This window comes from Mandrillus leucophaeus, unplaced genomic scaffold (genome assembly GCF_000951045.1).
Source record: "Mandrillus leucophaeus isolate KB7577 unplaced genomic scaffold, Mleu.le_1.0 Scaffold134, whole genome shotgun sequence".
Classification (NCBI taxonomy): domain Eukaryota; kingdom Metazoa; phylum Chordata; class Mammalia; order Primates; family Cercopithecidae; genus Mandrillus; species Mandrillus leucophaeus.
Genome location: NW_012101299.1, coordinates 2,340,187 through 2,359,804, shown reverse-complemented (window position 1 = coordinate 2,359,804; position 19,618 = coordinate 2,340,187). Strand labels below are relative to the sequence as shown.

The 19,618-nt window shown below is 46.4% G+C and overlaps 1 protein-coding gene across 3 annotated transcripts in view; it reads left to right on the top strand.

Moving 5' to 3' along the window:
- The window catches only part of CNPY1 (canopy FGF signaling regulator 1), a 122,035-nt gene that overhangs the window by 77,148 nt on the left and 25,269 nt on the right, over positions 1-19,618 (top strand). Inside the window, exon 4 of one of the 3 annotated variants that reach the window (XM_011973080.1) lies at positions 3,640-3,724. In XM_011973080.1, coding sequence (XP_011828470.1) covers positions 3,640-3,677 — 38 coding nt within the window. In that variant the 3' untranslated portion in view covers positions 3,678-3,724. Of the gene's footprint in view, positions 1-3,639; positions 5,627-19,618 lie in introns of those variants that run through there. The other 2 variants (XM_011973079.1, XM_011973078.1) reach the window with 2 other exon arrangements.

Here is a 19,618-nt window from a genome sequence, read left to right as displayed (position 1 = left end):
TTAAGTGAATTCAAACATTCTTGATTTCCAGTTGTTAAGGAGAAAATTCTTGTTCAGCATTAGAAGACTCCAAAGTACTTTCTTTTTAAGAACTTTGAGAGAGAGGATTTTTCCATCCTGGACCAGGGAAGGAGACCCTCACTTCATGGCTTGAGTATTTGCTACACCAGCAGAAGGTGCGATTTTTGTTTTGTAAGAACTTTCTAAAGTTTTTTTTGTTTGCTTGTTTGGGCGGGGGCGATGCTGGATTTTTTTTTTTCCAGGTTCCATTCCTGTATCCACTTCTTAAAAAAATTTTTTTTCTGGCTCAGAGGATGGAAAATAAGTTAATTCTTAAGCATATACACACACTCAGAAGTTGGAAAAAATTAGCAGAATTGTATTTATAACATACAGAGTTGAAAGTGGTCACTGACTCTCCACTCTGTTGGCTGTACGTAGACCTTCTAGTCCCCTAACTTGGATGCTTGTTTAATACATTTATAAGAATGGAGTACACAGTTGTGCATTCTTTTTGGATATCTTTGGGAAGAAATGAGTGAGTAGATATGAAGACAATGACTTAAAGCCAGTGGGGTACTTTTAAACAATGTGGAAGTTTGAGACAATTAGCATTCAGCAGTTGTTTACAGTAAAGTATAGAATACACCTACATCCATTATATCAAATGTAGTGCCAAAGTCCTTAAAATAACAGCTACTGCATATTTGTAGATAAATATTCATGTCATCAAAAGCCATTAAACAAGAAGTACACAAATCCCCCATTAACAGAACAAGTAAAGTTTTTTTTTTTTACTCTGAGTAGATAATTGGGTTGTTTCCTGTTTAAAATCCAGTTTTAATGAAGCTTGCAAAAGAATACAGTGAGACGTCGTAGTCAGGATTATTCAGGCATTTGGCGTAGTTTTCTTTGATGTTGGAGATATACTATAGAAATGTGTGACGTCCATAGCCACAACTTCCCACAGAAAATGTTTTTAAAGTGTTTCAAACAATTCAGAGATGTATGTAGGCGTTCAGATATAAGCAAAAATGTGATGAACAATATTTGAAATGTTGATTTTCCGATTTTTTCCTCATAAAGGACGTGGTCTATGACAAACGCAGATCCACTGCTACATGGGCCCTCTCTCAGATGCTCCAGGAGGACTAGAGAGGGTTCCAGTAACTAGTCCCAGCAGTGGTCACCCCGAATAATAATATCCTGGGGAAAGACTGCTCCCAAGTTTGTCAATTTGACTTAATTTCAATAATCTTAACTACCTTTCTTCATTCCTTCTGCCTATTTATAATTGGAATAAAAATTAACACTAACCTTGGGAAAATGCAAGCCTAAAGAATAAACCTAAGATAGGTGCAATTTTGCAAGGATAAAATGAAACCTGATTAGATAATTCTTAATTGGCATTTGATTTTTAAAACACTGATTAAGTCCTTACCACTATGAACAGCAGTGTTGGAAGTAAAAGGTGTGAAAGATACTCAAAGGTGCAAGCCATCATTGAACCACAACGTAGTGAAACAGGGTGAGTCCTTTCAGGTAACGTTTCTTCCTGAAACATATTTATGGATGTTCTGAACCACTCATAAGTTAAAAACCGAGAATAAATTATTCCTAGAAAGGGACTAGACTTCTCCCACCCACTCGAAAAGCCCTGCTGTTGAAGTGAGTTAATACCACAATAACAAGGAAGAGAGTTTCTTCAAACTGAACAATTTTTGATAGAAAAAGCTCAAGCAACACATCAATGATAAAAACTGTGATAAGCGACTAAAGCAACAGAGAATTCATGCATCTTAACACATGAGGATGGTTTCAGACAACTGAAGGATGAGATGTTCGTATAGTAGAAAACTCCAGATGCACTGGTGCCTAATCGAAAACACAAGGACAGCCACTTTACAACCAGAATATGACAGTCACACTCTGCTTTGTGAAGGCGATACTTTGCCCTGTGATCTAGCACTACAGCTTTGCTGTGATGGATTCTCTAGAGTTTAAACAGTGTCTTAAAGATGTGACTCTGTGTGTGTGTGCGTGTGTGTGTGTTTTGGAGGGTATGGAACTGCACATTAGGCAGTAACTATTTACTGAGTGTATACTAAGTGCAAAGACACTATGCTATTAAAATATTCACACGCTGCTTTTAGGAAGATAAATATTTAGAAAATAGACATTGGTAGAATTAGAGGTTTTATTGAAAGTTTAGTTCCTTTCTACACTTTACATACATCTTGTTTATATAAGAGTGTCACTTTTTTTCTTCTTAATGCAAATTATTTCACTTTATTTATAATAATCACATGTTGGCCAGTAAGGGCATGTTCACAGACTCTTCCAAATATTGAAGTTCTAACATTCACCCATACACAAAAATAAGTGGGGAAGAATGGAGAAAATATATATGTCAGATTTAAGATGATTGTGTTTGGATGAAAATATAACACATCACTGAGATTTTCATAAACATTGTGTGTCATTTTTTTGATGAGTGAAAAAAATCTCAATGAAAAGTTATAGGATTACAAGTGAATCTGTGGCTGCCACTGCAGTTTATATACTGGATAGAATAAAAGCCATCAAATGTACTCGGTTTTTGGAGTGTGAGACAGAGTAGTAATAAGGGGTTATTCCTCAAATAATCTCTTTTTTTCCTAGGCAAGAAATAAAGGCAAGTTCATTAGATGTTCTTGGTGGAATATCTTGGGGCATATAGCCCAGACTTCTCTAGAATGTCATTTTGATGTCTTGGAGTCAAAATGATTAAAATCTTAATGTGCTATAGGGTTGTGATGAAAAGTGCACCTCTTTGCCACTCAAGGTATGGAACAGAGTACTGTAGCTTAGAAATGAATGGATCTTCTAATACTCATGGAAGTATTTGTTAAATAGAGTATGTGATGGCATAAATAAATACACAAATATATTCTGTATGTATCACTTCTGCTTCCATATCAAACTTAACATTTAAAAGCATCATCACTGATGAATTTGCCACATAACAATTTTGAATGCAGCGTATGAAGATGAGATCATGTATCTAGAAATGTTGAGCCTACATTTAAAGTAAAAGATTTTTCCCTTTTTATGTAGACTTCTCAACACTAATGGAAATGTTAAATTCTAATACATGAAATAATTACTTTCAAAGGCGAGCATATTTTTTAAAAGTTATGTAGCTAAAGTAATCCATAGCCTTTTTCAATAGAGTTTGCATTAATTGCTTCCAATTGGAAAAGTAGTATTACCAAAGTATCTAGTTGCTGCTGTGGTCCTTGGGTTAAACGCCAGATGTCCTGTGCCCCTTACAAGCTGTGAAATATCTCTGAGTGGAGCCATGGGTGAAATGACACAATATCTTGGCCTTGCTTTAAAATCCTCCAGCCAAAAAAGACTGGAATATGAGGCAAGAACAGCAGTGTTGATCTTTGTTGAAGTTGGGTTTGGGGTGCAGGGGAATAGATTACACCTTTCTTTCTGCTTTGGGGTAATTTCTATAATAACATTTTGGGAAAATTTCCGTAATAAAAGTTTTTAAAATATGCTTCCACCAGAACGTCGTTTTTGCATAATGAAAATGACTTAATGGGCTGGTGTCTAAAGTAATAATGATGCTATCTAATTTTTTTTTTCCAGATCTGTGTGAAACTTCTGCTAATCATACTGAGCTCTAGGAGTGCCGTGCTGCTAGTTGTAGAGAGGAGTAAAGTCACACCCAAAGGTCAATGTCTGCATTTTATGTTTGCATGTTATCTTTCATGATAAGAAATTTTGTCTCTTGTTTATACCATGTTTGTCTCCGTTTATGATTTATTTTGAAAATCTGTTGTTTGACATCATGACAAACCCTGAGTTTTTTTATAGGTGAAGCTGAGGAGTACATGAAACTTAAATTAACCTTTGCAGATTTTGATGAATCAAGCTTGACAAGAAAGAATTTAATTCTGTATTGGGGGAAAAAGTGAAGACATTTCATAAACAAAATAGGGATTTCATAATGTATGCTGTTTATTTTATAACAGTGTATGTGCACGTATACAAGTGCAGTAGCTATCTGATAAGAACTGAATTTGAATTCTCAAATACTTGATTGCCTATAAATTTAAGGAAATACATGGCAACAAATTCAAAATGTGGTCTTCTGGGTGAGATATGGCTATTGGTGAAAGAAACAAACTCACTTTTTATCAGGAATGAAATTTAAATTTTTAGAAATCACAAGTTTAAAAATTCATCTCTAAAATTTAGTGGAGTGTGTAAAAACTAATGAATGCTTTAATTTATAGTAAACAATAATTATATTGGCCTCTCAAACACCAATCTGAGTTTAAATGGTTTAGAAAGTTGAATTATTATTGCATCATGTGTTAAAAGATGACGCTAGTGATTGTGTTTTGTTTTACTCCAAACTCTTCTGGTTTGTTTGTTTTTCTTCTAAAGGTTTTTTATTTTTTTTAATTTTTTTGGCTCACATTTAGTGCGTTGAGTTTACTACTAAATAATCTTCCATTCTTCTACAGGAATGGAAAGAGAGTTGGGACCTGGTGGGAAATTATCCTTTGACCACACTTAATATACAAAGTCTAGTAACAATCACTCCCGGAAATTTATTTATCTCTGTTAAATTTGCATTCAATGGAATCTGACTTTAAGGATGAAAAATGTCAGGGTATAGTCTACACCAGTTTCTACGAAGAGATTCTCATTGTCTTTGGTGACAATCAAGTGGGTAGGATGCTACACATTCTGCCCGGAAGACCTAAAACTCTTTGCCATATTGTTACTCAGTTGCTTAAAAAGCACATTATGTGTTTAAATCATTCTTCTGACTCTTCAGCAGGAAACAATCCTTATATTTAGGAAAATTTACCAAAGCTAAGGGAAAGGGCTTTCCATGCCCCCTCCCCACCTCAACTCTGATTAAAAGTTAGTGAGTTAATATCACTTAATTATTTGGGTGCTTTTTTTTTGGTCTTGTCTGTAGCTGCTTAAGTATGATGGCTCCTTACATAAGCCAACGAACTCGCGCTCTAGCTGACACACGATGGAAATAGAACTGAATAATAATTAACACTATTTTCCAGTAGGGTAGGACAATTGTTATTTAAAACGTAGTCCCTATAGCTTTATTTAAATGTACCTAGTTAAGGTTAATTTGGCATTTAAAGTAGTAAATCAGGAACATTCTCCTAACTTGGGTTTTCTTGGGAAATGCACTAAACAGGAAAATTATTCCCGAAAACCTGGTGACCTTCACAGGAACATGGTGGGAACTGTGACTCTAAGTAAGCTTCACTGAAAAATGTTAACAGTTGTAATTGTAGAAGTGTTGCCAAATTTGTTTTCATACTTTCATTGATCATCATTAAAAATTCTCAAATGTAGACAATACTAACACTAATTATAGAAATTAAGAAAACGTGGACTCCTGTTTGTGACTAAACGGACGTGGGGAGGTGCACCTCCTGTCACTGAGGGGTGCCTTTCTTTGACAGTGATGCTTTGCTTTGAATATAGAGGGCCAGGAACTTTGACTTACAGCGAATAGCTAAGGTTTTGCTAAATATGGCATTTCAGGTTTTTTCTTGGATTTCTCATTAAAAATAGTCTTGTGTCTTGCAAATTTTTAATATCTCATGACTTGTATATTTTTTCTTTCCAGAATTTTGTTCCAGATCAAACTTGCTAAACTCATGTAAATATTTGTAGCTTACGAAGTTACTGATTAAACCTGTATTTGAGTGATAACGCACAAACCACTGAATTTCTCATGGCTGCAGGAAGTCGTAGGTTTCCCTGTGGGTCACTGTTAGGTGGTGCTGCTTTTGCTCATGAACAATGAGATAGAGTAGCTACTCACTTTAGCATCCTTCTAGCCACCTCGGTGCCTTGTAAGTCACATTTATTGACCAAAACCGAAATAAAAACAAGTCATGGGGAGGAAACAAAAACAAAACAAAAGAAACAAGGCAATGTTATGCTGTGAGAGAAAAGTTTCTCAGAGTTGATGAAAAGCGACCTAATTCCATGTCCAAAAAAAATCCCTGCAAAAACACAGGGTAGGGTGTGTAATGCCTATTAAAATAATGAGGAGAGAAGACCCATTTGAGGCTGGATGGTTTCAGATTGTTCTCTTATGAGATGGTTGGTTTCGGTCTCCATGAAGACGTGTGAACCTGTTCTCATAAAAAAAAAAAAAAGACCAAATTGGCTGAGATGCCCAGTTTATTTTTTGTGATGTGGATTACTATTTGCTAAGAACAAGCCAAGGACAATGAATCCATTTTGCTGAGGAGTGGAGAGTGGGATTGTGCTGAAGTCCCAAACGGGAAAGATCAATACTTTATTTACTAAGGCAACCCTAAAAAAATAGAGTCAATAGCTGGCTGTGCTTTTTTATCTGTTTCTCGGCTTAGGTTGATATTTATTCACATACATAATCACTTTATCTAAATAAAAAATGATAAACTATATATCAAGCTTAAAATTCAGATGGTCATGGAATATGAGAAAAGTCATTCTTTGATGTGATTTTGTGGTCTGTTTTAAAACTTGGTACAAATCTGTGAGGTAATCTTAAATGTGCTGAAGCTCACGCAATAGGATATTGTATAGTTTGATACCAAGACGCAATTAACAATGATACGAAACCATCACACTATGAATGTCCCTGTGAGATACAAGTGTGTTTTTATTATGATTCCCTAGCTGTAATTTAACTCCCCTTTATACGTTGCTTAAATTCCTCAGATTAGTTGCTTTTAGACCAAGAAACCAAGTGGACAAAAAGATCAAATGCAGTAAATGACATGGAATTATGGAAGTCGTAAAAATGTATTGCCCTTAGATGACCTGGGGAGAGATGCAGTAAATGATATTGCTCTCACGCGAAGTTTAACTTGTTGCCCCTTCCCCTAAGCGTGTGTTTGCTGAGGAGAGAGGCTCTGCTCTTTGTAGCCCACTTTTCACGATCTGCTCCAAGGGCAGGAGCTGGTGATGAGATTTAATATAATATTGGCTCGTTCACTTGTGGGGTCATCACCAGAAACGTGGGGCTTTGCTTCAGAAGGACAGTTTGTGGAAGAAGAGTGTTGGATGTCACATACAGCTCTCTCCCTTCTGGATTCTTCAGGAAAGTCCAAAAATAGATGGGTGGATAAAGCGATAAACAGATAGATAGAAACATGGAAGTGTAGACACGTGCCTACAAACACACAGACACGGACATATATAATAGAGAGGACACAGGGAGATCGGCTAGAGCTTCGAATTTCCAGTGTGGAGATCTCAGGGAAAAAATAAGGTCTTTATTTTTTTTAATTCCTTAATTAAAGAAACATTCCTGTGCTCCGTATCTTGGAGAATTATCTCCAGATTTTCATGAAAGAAAAAAAAATTACAGTGGACATAAAAAAGATTCTACCCTCTACCACGGTAAGATATTCGTAAAACATATTTAATCTATTATGAAGTTGCTGGAAAACAAAAATGCCATGAGGCTGCACTGGAACTAGCATAGAATCTTATAGTGTGTGTCACTATATGGAACACGGATTTCAGTAAACCACAGATTAAAGAATTTCCCTCTAAAGCATAGTAGCACAGAGTAAAAGCCCAACACAGTAAGGTGAGCAGTTTGAGAGAGAGTCCTGCTCCCTCAAAACCACAGGGCAGGGGGAAGTTCGCAAATCATGAGCTTAGTGAATCCAAGACGTGACCCAGGGGGACATGGCCTCCCCATGGAGCTGATAAGGGCTCCAGTAACTTTATTCTCCTTTTGGGATTGCTAACACACCAGCGTCTAGGGAAGGCAGGTCATGTACTGAAGCATCGGATGCCCAGGGTCAGCTGATTAAGCATGGCCAGGGCTCAGAAAGATCCGGTATACTATAAGTAAGAATGGGAATAGCTGTCTCAAACTTTAGGAATAACAAGAATAGCTGTCTCAAACTTTAGGAATAACAAGGTTGGCACCTGAAAAGTCAGACTGTACTCCTGACGTTTTATATTGAGGGTTTGCCTCATAGCAGCTTTCTGAATAAGTGGGAATTTCTCTACAGCATATTCTCTGATATTGGCCGATAAAAGGTGACTGTAATCCACGAGGCGACACCATTGTCAACAGAGAGAGAGAAGATTTCAATCAGGTGATTTTCATTGTTTGATAGAAGTAATCTTCATGGCTCTGTTGTTCTTCATCAAAGGGCGCTGATGAAGCACCTTCATGCCCTGTGGTTTACAGAAGAAAGCGGAGAACCAAAAAATAGACTATTTGGTCCTTATTAAAAATGGACCCTATGTAAAGCAATGTGGTATTAAAACAGAGTGAAATCTAATACAAATGTGGCTTCAACAAGTGTTATTAAATTATTAGACCTTCAGGTAAAAATATACCCTTGAATTGGTTTTATATGCAATCAAAGCCATGATGAAATATTAAGGCCCTAAGATTAAAGGGTCACGGGTGCGTGCATGTTTTGAAGCAGTGCCCCTAAATGATAAACAGAAAATGTTGCAGGTTAGCTCAGTTTTGCATATGCTGTGGATGCTGACACCTTGACCAATTTTGAGAGTGGAAGCCCCACTGGAAATTCTCACTGGATTCCAGGGATCTGGGTCAGCTGTGCCTGGTGGAGCTCATGTGTGCCTATGGATGTGATGTGGCTCTCTCTTTCCAAACTGCAAAAATCCCAGCCATTTTTGTGAGCATGCACTGGCCCTATGGCAAGATCCCGCTGTAGAAAGATGGCTGTGTCGAGGCTGGAAGAGAGGGCTGATTGCAGCAAATCCCCTTCTGAAACAAAGCCCAGTAAAAGATGCTGCTCCGCCTTCCTAGCCGGTGTGATGCACTGGGGCTTCAGAAAGAAACACGTTTGGTTTTTTTGTTGTTGTTAAGAAATGCTTTCCTTTGTACCTGATAACTGAGTCTCAAGTCCAAGAAAACGATAGCATCTCTAGTTCTTGTGCTTCCCTTCTAGTAGCTGGTGATTCATTAACAGACCAGGGGCGTTTTCTCCTGTGCACCGACAGTGTTAAGTAAGGTACCATTGGCCTTATGCCTCAGCCCAGGCGGCAGCAGGCGCAGAGGCCCCAACCTGGGCCCTGCACAGGCCAGCTGGGTGACCCAGCCCAGGGCCGGCTGGCCCAGGCGGAGCCCCTGGGCACAGGCAGTGAGGGCAGAGAGCCCAGGCTGGCTGCTGCAGCATCTGTGCCTCGGGATCCCCTGGCTGTCCTGCATCCCTGCTCTGAGCAGTCCATGCCCTTGAGCGTAGGCTATCCTCACCCCGCCAATGTGGATCCCAAAGGAACAGACACCACAGCATAGGCTCAAACAAAGCTTTATCTCTGGGAGGAGGGTGAGCCTACTGCTTCCTTCCCATTCATTCTCACATTGATTTGTACCTGGGAAAGGTCCCAGCACAGCTCAGGGCCCTGCTCGCGGCTGGCAGAATGAGTCTGCGCTTCCGGTTAGTTGTGAGTTACCGCTGTCCCCACTGGAGGAGCGCTTCCCCCTGGGCGTGATCCGAATGGAACCTGTGGTGCAGAATCCTGAGAAAGGGCTGGGGGAGCCTCCCGGTGATCCAGTCCCGCACCCCTGGCTTGGGGGCAGTGCACCTCAGCCCCTCCAGGACTGTGGAACAGTTGGGTGGGGTCTTGCAGCTGAGCTTGGTAGCCGATGATGGTTTCCAAGTAACCACCGCTCCTCTCTGAAATTCCTCTTGGTTTAATCTTCCGCACAGAACTCAGATGCCCAGTGGGCCCTTCTGAGCGCCCAGCCCCCTAAAACCTGCCGTGCTCACTGTTCTGAACACACTCACCCTTGCCCTTGGCCTTTTTGGGTTTGTGCTTAAATAAGCAAATACTCGGGAAGCCCTAGTGCACCTGAGGCCCCATGCTGGGTGCCGAGAAGGATACAGGAGTGGTGCAGGGGGACACAGAGGTCCTCATGGGGAGAGGAGCCCCTGAGGTCAGACCAGCATAGCAGGAGGGCGACCTGTGGTTTGGCCTGGTGAGGACATTTAGTGTGGAGGGTGGTGCTCTGCTTAGTTGGACAGGGCCTCCATCCTGAGCTGCGAGGAGAGCAGGGACCACGAAAGACTAGGCCACTGGCTGTCTGGAAGCACTTACACAAAACACCAAAATTGGAGAACTTTAAGTCAAAAAACGTGTTCTTTGGTTGGGTGGGCTGTGGTAGCCGTGAGGGAAGGAGGCCAGGCCAAGAGCTCCAGTGACGTCGGGGAATAAGGGAGCCCCTTGGAGTCTCTTGCCTGAGAGTGAAGGAGTCAGATCAGGAGGACTCAGTACCTGCTGGGAGGACCCAGAAGGGGACTTCCCCCACACCCTCGATGGTGGCCCTGAACTCCTCACCCAGCTGGAAGGACCCAGGAGGGGACTTCCCCCCACCCCACCCCGATAGTGGCCTGGAATGCCTCACCCAGCTGGGAAGATCCAGAAGGGAACTTTCCCCCGCCCCCCACCCCATGGTGGCCCAGAATGCCTCACCCAGCTTTGTCCCAGGCTTTGTCCCAGCCCAAAAGCCAGGGCAAGTGCTCCCAGGCTGTGTGACAGAGAACTGTCCCCGATCTCAGGCAGGCACTTGGTTTTGCAGGAGGACTAAGAGTGTTGGGAATCTCCAGGCACCGCACCCTGCCCACGCCACTGCGTAGACCCCAGGGGCCGTGCCTGGGACAGGATGTCTACAGGAAGTGCCCGCGGGTAGCCCGGAGACCTTGGAGGACAGGTGCTGTGAAATTTCAAGCTAAACACAGACTCTGACTGTAAGGTCGCTGCACCTGTCTCGGCACACATGGACTCGGTGGTGGGCCTGAAGCCAATTTGCATCCTGGTAGCTTCCCTTTGAAAGCCAGGCCTAGGGAGTGTGTCTCCAACACAGGCTGGTACCTGAGGGTCCTGGGTCGGGAGATTCTCTCCTTTCAAGATATCACTGCCACTGCGTGGAGCTCCTCACTGAGGCCTGCTTTGACAGCGGGCTCAGCCTCCTGCCTCGTGCCCACTGAGGGGATGTTTCTAATTCTTTCCACTGCATCCACTTCAGAGACCAACTCATGCTGATCTGAGCCTCCTCCCGTGCTGCAGATGCAGCCGGACTGTCCCAGCTGCCCTCCCCAACCCTTCAGAGGAGCAGGGTGGGCCTGTGCGAGCCTTGCTCTGGGGAGCCTTGAGACTCTGCTCCTCTGGAGGGATATTTCGACCAGAGCAGGCCCAGCCTGGATGGGGCAGGCGGTCTCTACCACCTCAGGCTGCTCAGGCAGGAAAACTATGGAGGAAAAGGGCTGCCAACTTTTCCAACCTCTTTAGCTTGGGTTTCTTATTTAAAACCAGATAAAACAAAATGAAAATTGGAAAAATATATTTTTTTCTTATAAGAGAAATACAAACATTTAGAAAGCACATTTTAAAAACATGAAAATAAAAATTATCAAAATTTCATCATCCAAATAATTGTTTACATCATATATATACACATGCAAATCTGTTAATACGTGTGTGTGTGTATATACACACATCTATAAATTAGATTATATCTTATCGACCATATTATGACCTGGCCTTTTCACTTGATGTATTGTGAATCTGTCTTCATGTCACTCAAATTCTTCTACAGCATAAAATTTAATGGCTGCAAAGTGTTTATTTCACGTATTGCAAGCCACGTTTATTTAACAGATCTCCTGTATTAGGCCGTTTCGATTATTTTCAAGCGTTTATTATTGAGAACAATGCAGACATTAATTTTTGTAAGAGAATATTTAGCAAATTCAAGAACATTTCCATCAGCTAAAATTGCAGAGGTGAAAGGCTCCCAGGGGAAGTCGGTGCTGGGAAGCTGGTGATGGTGGGAGAGGCTGGCTTGGGGCAGGCCAGGCTTTCACCCGTGGTGCCAGGTTTCTTGCTGCTCTAGGAAGGTCTAGGGAGATTTGGACCCACATTTCCAGCGACTCTGAGTCCTCCAGGGAGACCTGGCACCGGACAGGTGAGGAGGCAGAAGAGTCCTGCCCGTGGGAAATTCCCATCTTCAGTTCCAGGACAGGGAACCCGGACGGACCCGAACCCCACCCGCCCACGCTCTGCAGCAGGACTGTTTGCTGAGCCTTGGCCAGGTGAGTCCAGCACGCCACAGCTCCTGCTAGCACAGCAATGGTGGCGAGCTCAGCACTGCCCTTTACAGTTTATACGTCCCTCCCGAGGGCACTATTTTATTTCATCCTTGTACAAATTTTGTAGAGAAGTGCCATTTTCATCTCCACGTTGGAAAGAACAAACCAGGGTCTGGAGACTTACAAGTGGCCCAGATCAAAGGCCAGATTCCTGGCTCTGCAGCACGCCCGTGCCTCCCTTGAGGGGCCGCTCAGGCAGAGAAAGACCCCAGACCTGGGCTTCCTGCCCTCCCTGCTCTCATGGGCCAGACCCTGTAAAGGCAGTGGTTGGACCAGAGAGTGCCTGCGGCCCTCGGCTCTGACGCAGGAGCAGGGTGTCAGGAGATCCAGGCTGCGGGGCTCTGCACTCGGATGTGGTGGGGTCACACATCAGCACCAAAGCATTTCCTTTGAGAAGACCATGACTTTCTGGGCAGCCCGGCGGCTGCTCATCAGGACAGGCTGGACGTGGGCTTGTCCGTGGTGACATCTCTCTTAAAGATCGTGGTGTGAACATGTATGCCAACGAGAGGCAGGAGGGCACCCTGAGGAACACATACTGCAAAGGTGTGCTGGGGACCCAGCGTCGTGGCTGCAGCAGAGCAGACCACGGAACCAATGCTCATTCCCAGGCCTCCGTGGCAGCACAAGACGTTTGGGGTCCCTGAGGCCCCACATGGCCCAGTGGTGGGGAACAGAAACAGCACCCACATGTTACTGCTGACCCAGAGAGGAACACAGGGCCAAGTGTGTCAGAAATCCTCCTTGCGGGCACTGACTCCTTTGAATACAAATAATTTTAGAGTGTGGCCACAGGGTCAAACCCTTTACCTGACACAGCTATTGATTGTATGGATTCCTCAGCGTTGTAGCACTGATTTGTTGACCTTACTTTTCTTCCTTTTTTTTTTGCTCTAGAGAGCTGACGTCCTTTTAGCAAATATTCATTTCGCCTTTCCATATTCCTGTAAACCAGAGCTTCTTCACCTTTCTTAATGCCATGGATCTTTTGGGCAGCCGTGGGAAGCCTACTGACATACCCTTCTGAGATGAATATATTTAAATGCATGCAATAACATACACAGGATTTCAAGGGAACCAGTCAGATTTAAATAGTTACAAAATGTATTTTCATTGTGATGCATCTTTCTTTACTAATATCTTTAATAACAAGATGTAGCAGCAGGTCTATTGGCAAATTTTGAAGTAGTGAGGAGCAGAAATGATATTCTGAGATATCTGTAGGTATAACGTGATATGAAAATATCTGTGGTTTAAATCAGCCGCAATGTCACAGGCACTGCTAAACCCTGCAAGGCTTTGATGTCTACTTCATAATGAAAAGAATCAGTGGCTTCCAGTTAGAGATGGACTAGTAAAAACAAGGATGAACTTTTCCCATCCAAGTTCACAGGATCCAGATTTAAAACACCTGCTTTAAAGTAAACAGAAATAAGTAATCCTGTTTAAAGGAGCCCGAAACACAGAGAGGCTGAGTGTTTGGTCCAAGACAGCACAGCAAATTAGAGCTTCTGTTGAATACATTGCCTGGCTGGTGCCATCTCCAGCTTTTTCCTCATTAACTCTCGGTCTTAAAATGAATACTAATCTGGAAGTTTCATCCTAAAAATGCTTCCAAAAAGACTAATTGACTATATTTACTACTGAAATGATGAAGACTACTGGTGAATTTATAAGACTTTTAAAGGAGCATTTTAGAAAATAGGAAAAGGGTTATAATTTACAATTCAAACCCAAATCACACACAGAATTGTTCAATTAGGGAGGATTAGAAGATTCATTTTTATTAGAGAAAATCTTGAAAATCCAATGTCCAGTGCTCAGTTTTGGTCACGTGATAAAATTAGTGACGAGACTGTTTGAAGAAATCCTTCAGACCAACATCCACACTTAAAGGAAATGGACATTTCTACAGAAGTCAGCTGTAAGCTCCATTTATTGTGGCAGAGGGGACCATGACCATTGGGTCCTCAGGGGCCAAAATAGTTCACAAAATAAAGCGCTCTGGAGGCAGCGGTCTTCCCAAATACAGATTGATTTCATAGACTTCTAGAAATGTATGCTAGATAGAATGGAATGGTCTGCGGTTATGTCCTCATTTAACTAATAATCTAAATGAAAGCATGGGTAATGTGACTCTTTCACTCTATCGTAAATCAGAAGTATAAGTTCCCATAGCGATTTCTTTTCCACGACCGCCAAGGTTATTGCACGATACCACACAGTCATCTTTCCATAATAAAGACGTCCTAACCCATTCACGGTGAACCTTCCCAGGAGGAGACGAACTCTCCCTCTCTGCCATTTCCGGACTGGTTTCCTCTGTCTGTCCCCTGACTTTCATCTCGGCTCTATTTCTTTTTGCCTCCCCCCGTCCTCTGAGTCTCAGCCATGGATAACCCTACAGCCCCTTCTCCTGCTTCGCGGAGACAGTTGAGAGAGGCCGATGTGAGCTTGAGTCTGGAGATTTGTCATGTACAGAGATGGCACCCAGAATGCCTAGGGGGGTCCCTGCGCCCTCAGTCCCCCAGGTCACCAGGTCCCTCTCCTCTCTGCCCCCAGCTTCCTCCTCCTTCCTGCTTCCTGCCCTGCTTGTTTCTTCCTTCTTGGATTAACCCTTCCCCCTCTCTCAGCATTTTCCTGTCTCCTTCCAGTTTTTTAATCCCAGTATTCAAGTACATCTGGGTATTTCCAAAGCAAGCCGGGTGGGCCCAGGAAAGGAGCTGGCCACGGAGACCTGGTGTGGTGAGGACACTGCTTCAGGCCGGAGGGATGGCCCTGGGCTGTGTGCTGGACCCCTTGGCTTCAGTTTCTGTAAAAACTCGGTAAAATCTAGGGTCGGCGGGATGGTTTGTGAGTTCCTTTGATGACTCCACGATTCCGTGAACTCCCAGGACCCACTCCCACGTGCTGTGGTGGTAGCCGTCTCTCGCCCTCCCCTCTCCAGCCTGGGTCATGTTTCTCAGCCTCAGCCTGGAGGTCTGTCTGTCCACCTGTTTCCCACCTGGTGTCTCCCTGCCTGTCGGGTTCCCGCACCCTGGTCCCAGGAACCCCTCTGCTGCAGCCCCTGCCCCACCCTGGCCCCCCTGCGGTCTCTACACCCGCTGCGGCCACACCCTTCCTCCACCTGGTCGCCCTCGTAGCTGCGTCTTGTCACTGATGCTCTTCGCTCTAGTGGCTTTTGTTGGATCGTCTCCTTCTTTTTCCCTTTTGTTTCTGTGGGGTTCTCTAAACTGTTTGCTCATTTCAAAAAAAAAAATCCATCTTCCTCGTTACGCCATTCCCTCCTGCCCTAGCAAGTCCTATAAGCGTGTTTCCTGTAGGCCGAGCCGGATGCCTGAGGCCAACCATGGCAACAGCCGGGGTGCAGGGGGTGGAGCCCGGAGCCGGCCAGGGCAGCTCATCCAAGCCCCGTCTTCCCCTTCTCACGGAGGGAGGGCCGGACGGAGCAGCCCAGGACTCTCAGGGGATGAAAGAACATTCCAGAAACCCAGCCCCTTGTGGCAGGCTTTTAGGCAGCTCCAGTTTGCCGGGTGCTGCCGGGGGGCAGAGGGGAGTTTCCGATTCCTGGAGAAATCGCTCCTTGCTCCTTAGTGACACTTGCTGCTAATAATGTTAATTGTAAGTGTGTGAAGACAGTACCAGCAGAGAAACCAGACAACCTCTTGTAGCAGTCCTGGCGTAGAGGAAGAATTTCAGCCTCGCCCAAGGCCTGGTCTATTCCTGCGAGGACTTCTTCCCTGATCCTTTTCCTTCTGAAGCCATAGCCTTCTCCGATTTGCCTGCAGGGGCTACCCTGGAACAGTTGAGGAGCCTCATTGTCCCCCATCCCTGCGGGCATGGGGGGCAGGACACTCCCTAGCCCAGGCTCCTGATTAGAAATGTAAAAGAGTTTCTCCTGCGGGAGCAGATGCCCCGCCACTTCCTGAGAGGTCCCTCCTTTTCTCTTCCCAGGGCACACAGAAGACGCAGCCATGCGTGCAGCTGGGCGGGCCATTCAGCGCCCTGCCCTTCCTGGGCTCTGCAGTGGCCAGGGCAGCCGCGTTCAGCCTCTGTTTCTGGTGGCTTCTGAAGCATGAAGGCCTGGGCAGTGGCTCTCAGGACAATCCTCCCTGGGCGGGGCAAGGCCGGGAGCTGGGCCCCTGTCCCTGTGGTTCTGTGTCCTGAGTTCCCTCCTGTGATGGGAGGCTGTGACTGAGGGAGCCTCCCCTCCGCAGTGTGAAAGTGACCATACTCTTCTGTCCTGCCAGGGAAGCTTGGTGGTCCCAGCCGGTGCCGCTCCCCTGGTATATGGGAAGGGGAGCCTGGATGCTGCCTCTCTCCCACTGCCTGGCAAGCTGGATACAGCCTGGGCCCAAAGAGGACAGACACAGAGCCCCAGGAGGAGCCAGCCTGCCCCACCAGCTCTGGGCACAGATCTGCTCCACAGCTCTGGCTTCCCTGGCTCTGCGTGTGGCTGCGATTGCCTTCATGCCCAGTGCAGGTCCTCACCCTTCTGTCCCAGCCTCAAAGTGGCGGCCTCCCTCCCACCCGCTGCCAGAGAAGTCTCGAGAAGCAGTCCTATGATCACACTGCCCTGCATGCCTCCACTGGCTCTCAATGCACCCACATGAGTCTGGGCCTCCACGCTGTCCCTCCAGCTTTGCCTTTGTGTACCTGGCATCACCGGGCAATGGCATGATTTTGCCCCTCCCTGGGCAGTGCCTATAGTCGCCCCTTCCCGACCTTACCAGCCCCGGTCTCAATCCACACAAGCCTTGTCTACCCACATAGTCCAGGCCCCTGCTCATGGAGGCCTGCCCTGGAGGGGCGGGACAGGGCAGCATCCCAAGGGTTGGCCTCAACAGCATCTCCAGGAGGCTGAGACCTGGCTGAAGCCAGGAGGCGGGCACCCAGGTTCCCTGAGAGCGTCCCTGCGGGAGTGTGTGTGCGGTGGAGGAATCTCGCTCCCAGACCCCTATGCTCCTGAGCTCTGGGAGGCCGGTCGTACCTGCCCCACCCAGCACAGTGCCTTGCTTGTCAGGAGGGAAACTCAGCCCTGAAGTCCCCGTGCAGGCTGGAGCCTCAGCGTCTCCTCCCGTAAGAAGGATGGAAGTCGCCGCTGCCTCGCAGAGCTGTGGTGAGGGGTTGCTGTAACTTCAAGCACACAGCACAACACCTGGCACATGGGACGCAGCCGTGTCAGTTCTAAGACACACATTATCATTCAAAGGGAGCTGCTTGAGAAGTTGCGGGGAGTGGGCGAGGCAACAGACATGAGACGAGCCAGCCAGATTTGGGGGTCCCCAGCTCCTATTGTTATAGAAAACGCTCAGCAAATAGTATTTATAGACTGAGTAAAATTTTAAGCAGCCGGGTTTCTTACCAGACTAAATGGGAAGTGGCAGGGAGCGGCCAAGTAACAAATGTGACGTGCAAGATCTGTGGGTGGTGAGAGGGTCCCAGACTGGGCCAGGGCTGGAAGATGGCTGTGGAGGCAGCGAAGGCAGAACCACTGCAGAGAGAAGAGCTCTCTGTGCAGGACATTTCCAAAGGGCGTGGCTGGCGTGGCTTGGGCAGTCACCTCACCCTGCCAGTGTCCCCCACAGGGAGGTGGTGACAGCCCTTTTGTCCCTCTCAGGGTTGCAGGAGGAATGAGATAAAGGGCTCATCCTCACAGTGCTTAGAGAATAGAATGGGAGGATGCAGCCTTGCCCCACTGAGTCCAGGCCTGGGGTGGGGTGTCCCTTCGGCTTCAGGGATGGGTGTCAACAGCAGCTGAGCACCAAGGCTGGGAGGGCCTGGGCTCAGAGGGCGAGGAGCTGGCCCACACTGGGCTGAAGGATGGGGCCGGGGTGCTGGACAGAAGGACGATGGTCGAGGGTAGGCCAGGGGATCTCTGCTGCCTTCCTGCACACCTGGAGGGATGACTCCTGGGCAAGGGCCACCAGGTGTCTGTCTTGGGCAAAAAGTTAATTTTCCGGCAAAAGGAGACTATTTTAGCTTGGTGACCAGTTTACCCTGCCCAAGACCAACCACCACCCAAATACACACCTGCCCTCCCCCTCAGCTGGGAGCCTCCAGGGGCACAGACCTTTAAGCGGAGTGCAGTCTGACAGCCCAGTGCCCCATTAACGTGCGAGTGACCACAGCCTGCTGCTGCCTGAGTTCTTCCTGCCACCAGGCGCTGAGCACTATTGGACTGTTAGCTCCCTTGTGAGTACAGAGGCTCGGGCCAAGATCACCCCACCCAGGTGATAGATGGAAAGCCCAGCGCGAGTCCAGACGGCAGCACAGTGGGCTGGGGAGAGGGCAGGGCTGAAGAAGGAGTGAGAGTTGTCCTGCAGCCCCCAGGCCACATCAGGGAGCAGGAGGAGGAGACACTGCTGCTGAGCAGCACCCAGGATGCCCTCGGGTTTCCCACACTGGCTGGAGGACTTGGAGAGGTGTGGAGACAATAGGAGACAATGGCTTTGTATAAGCAGAGATGCCGACTTGTGCAACAGTAATAACCACAGCTCATGTTTCCCCAGCGCTTCACGTGCCAGGGCTGTCCTAAGCTTTTCGTGAACATGATTTCTTTTAATCTCCATAATGGCCAGGCAAAGTAGGCACCATCATCTCTCCTTTACAGAGGAGGAAACTGAGGTCCAGGGGCTGACGGCTGGACCCAGCCGGGGCTGGCTGTAAGCCTGTGTCCCTCCATGCCCTGTCCTGGGTAGAGGGCCCCACACCCGCTTCCTCCTCAGAGAAGTCACTGTTCCAGTGTGATCGGAGGGAGGGGCAGGACCTCTTACAGCTCCTCGCTGTCCATAGTCCCTGGGTACCGATGGGCGCCTGCGGGAGATAGCATGGTGGGTGCCCGGGTGCCGAAGGAGACCCGGGGTCTCCCGCTGCTGGGAGGACATCATGCCCTGCTGGGAGGCCCAGACCACGACTATGAAAACCAGCAAATAACAAGCACTGGTGAAGATGGGGAGGAGCTGGGGCCCTTGTACCCTGCAGGTGGGAGTGAAAAATGGCTCAGCCACCGTGGAATGCCAGATGACGGCTCCCCAAAAAACTAAACCTAGAATGACTATATGGCCCACATTTCCATGGCTGGGTGTATATACCCCAGATAACAGAAACACGATTTGTAAAAAGAGGGCCACACCACAGACGATGTCTTAGTGCCAGAGGCTGAAGGGGTCAGAGGAGGGCCAGCAGTAGGGGCCACACCATCTCCTGGGAGCTCCCCAGGGCTCCCTGTACCCCAAGAATAGCTGACACTCGCCTGTGGTGTTGAGTGAATGGGGACTTGAGTAGGCAGCTGAGCTGGGTAAGTGGTCTCCACCCTCTCACCACAGACCCCTGGGAGCGTACAGTCCTGATGAACAGCCTTCAGATCCGGAAGAAATAGCGGGCGTTGGGTTTAGATGGCCCGGCTCAGCTCACTGAGCGCCGGGATTCCTTCC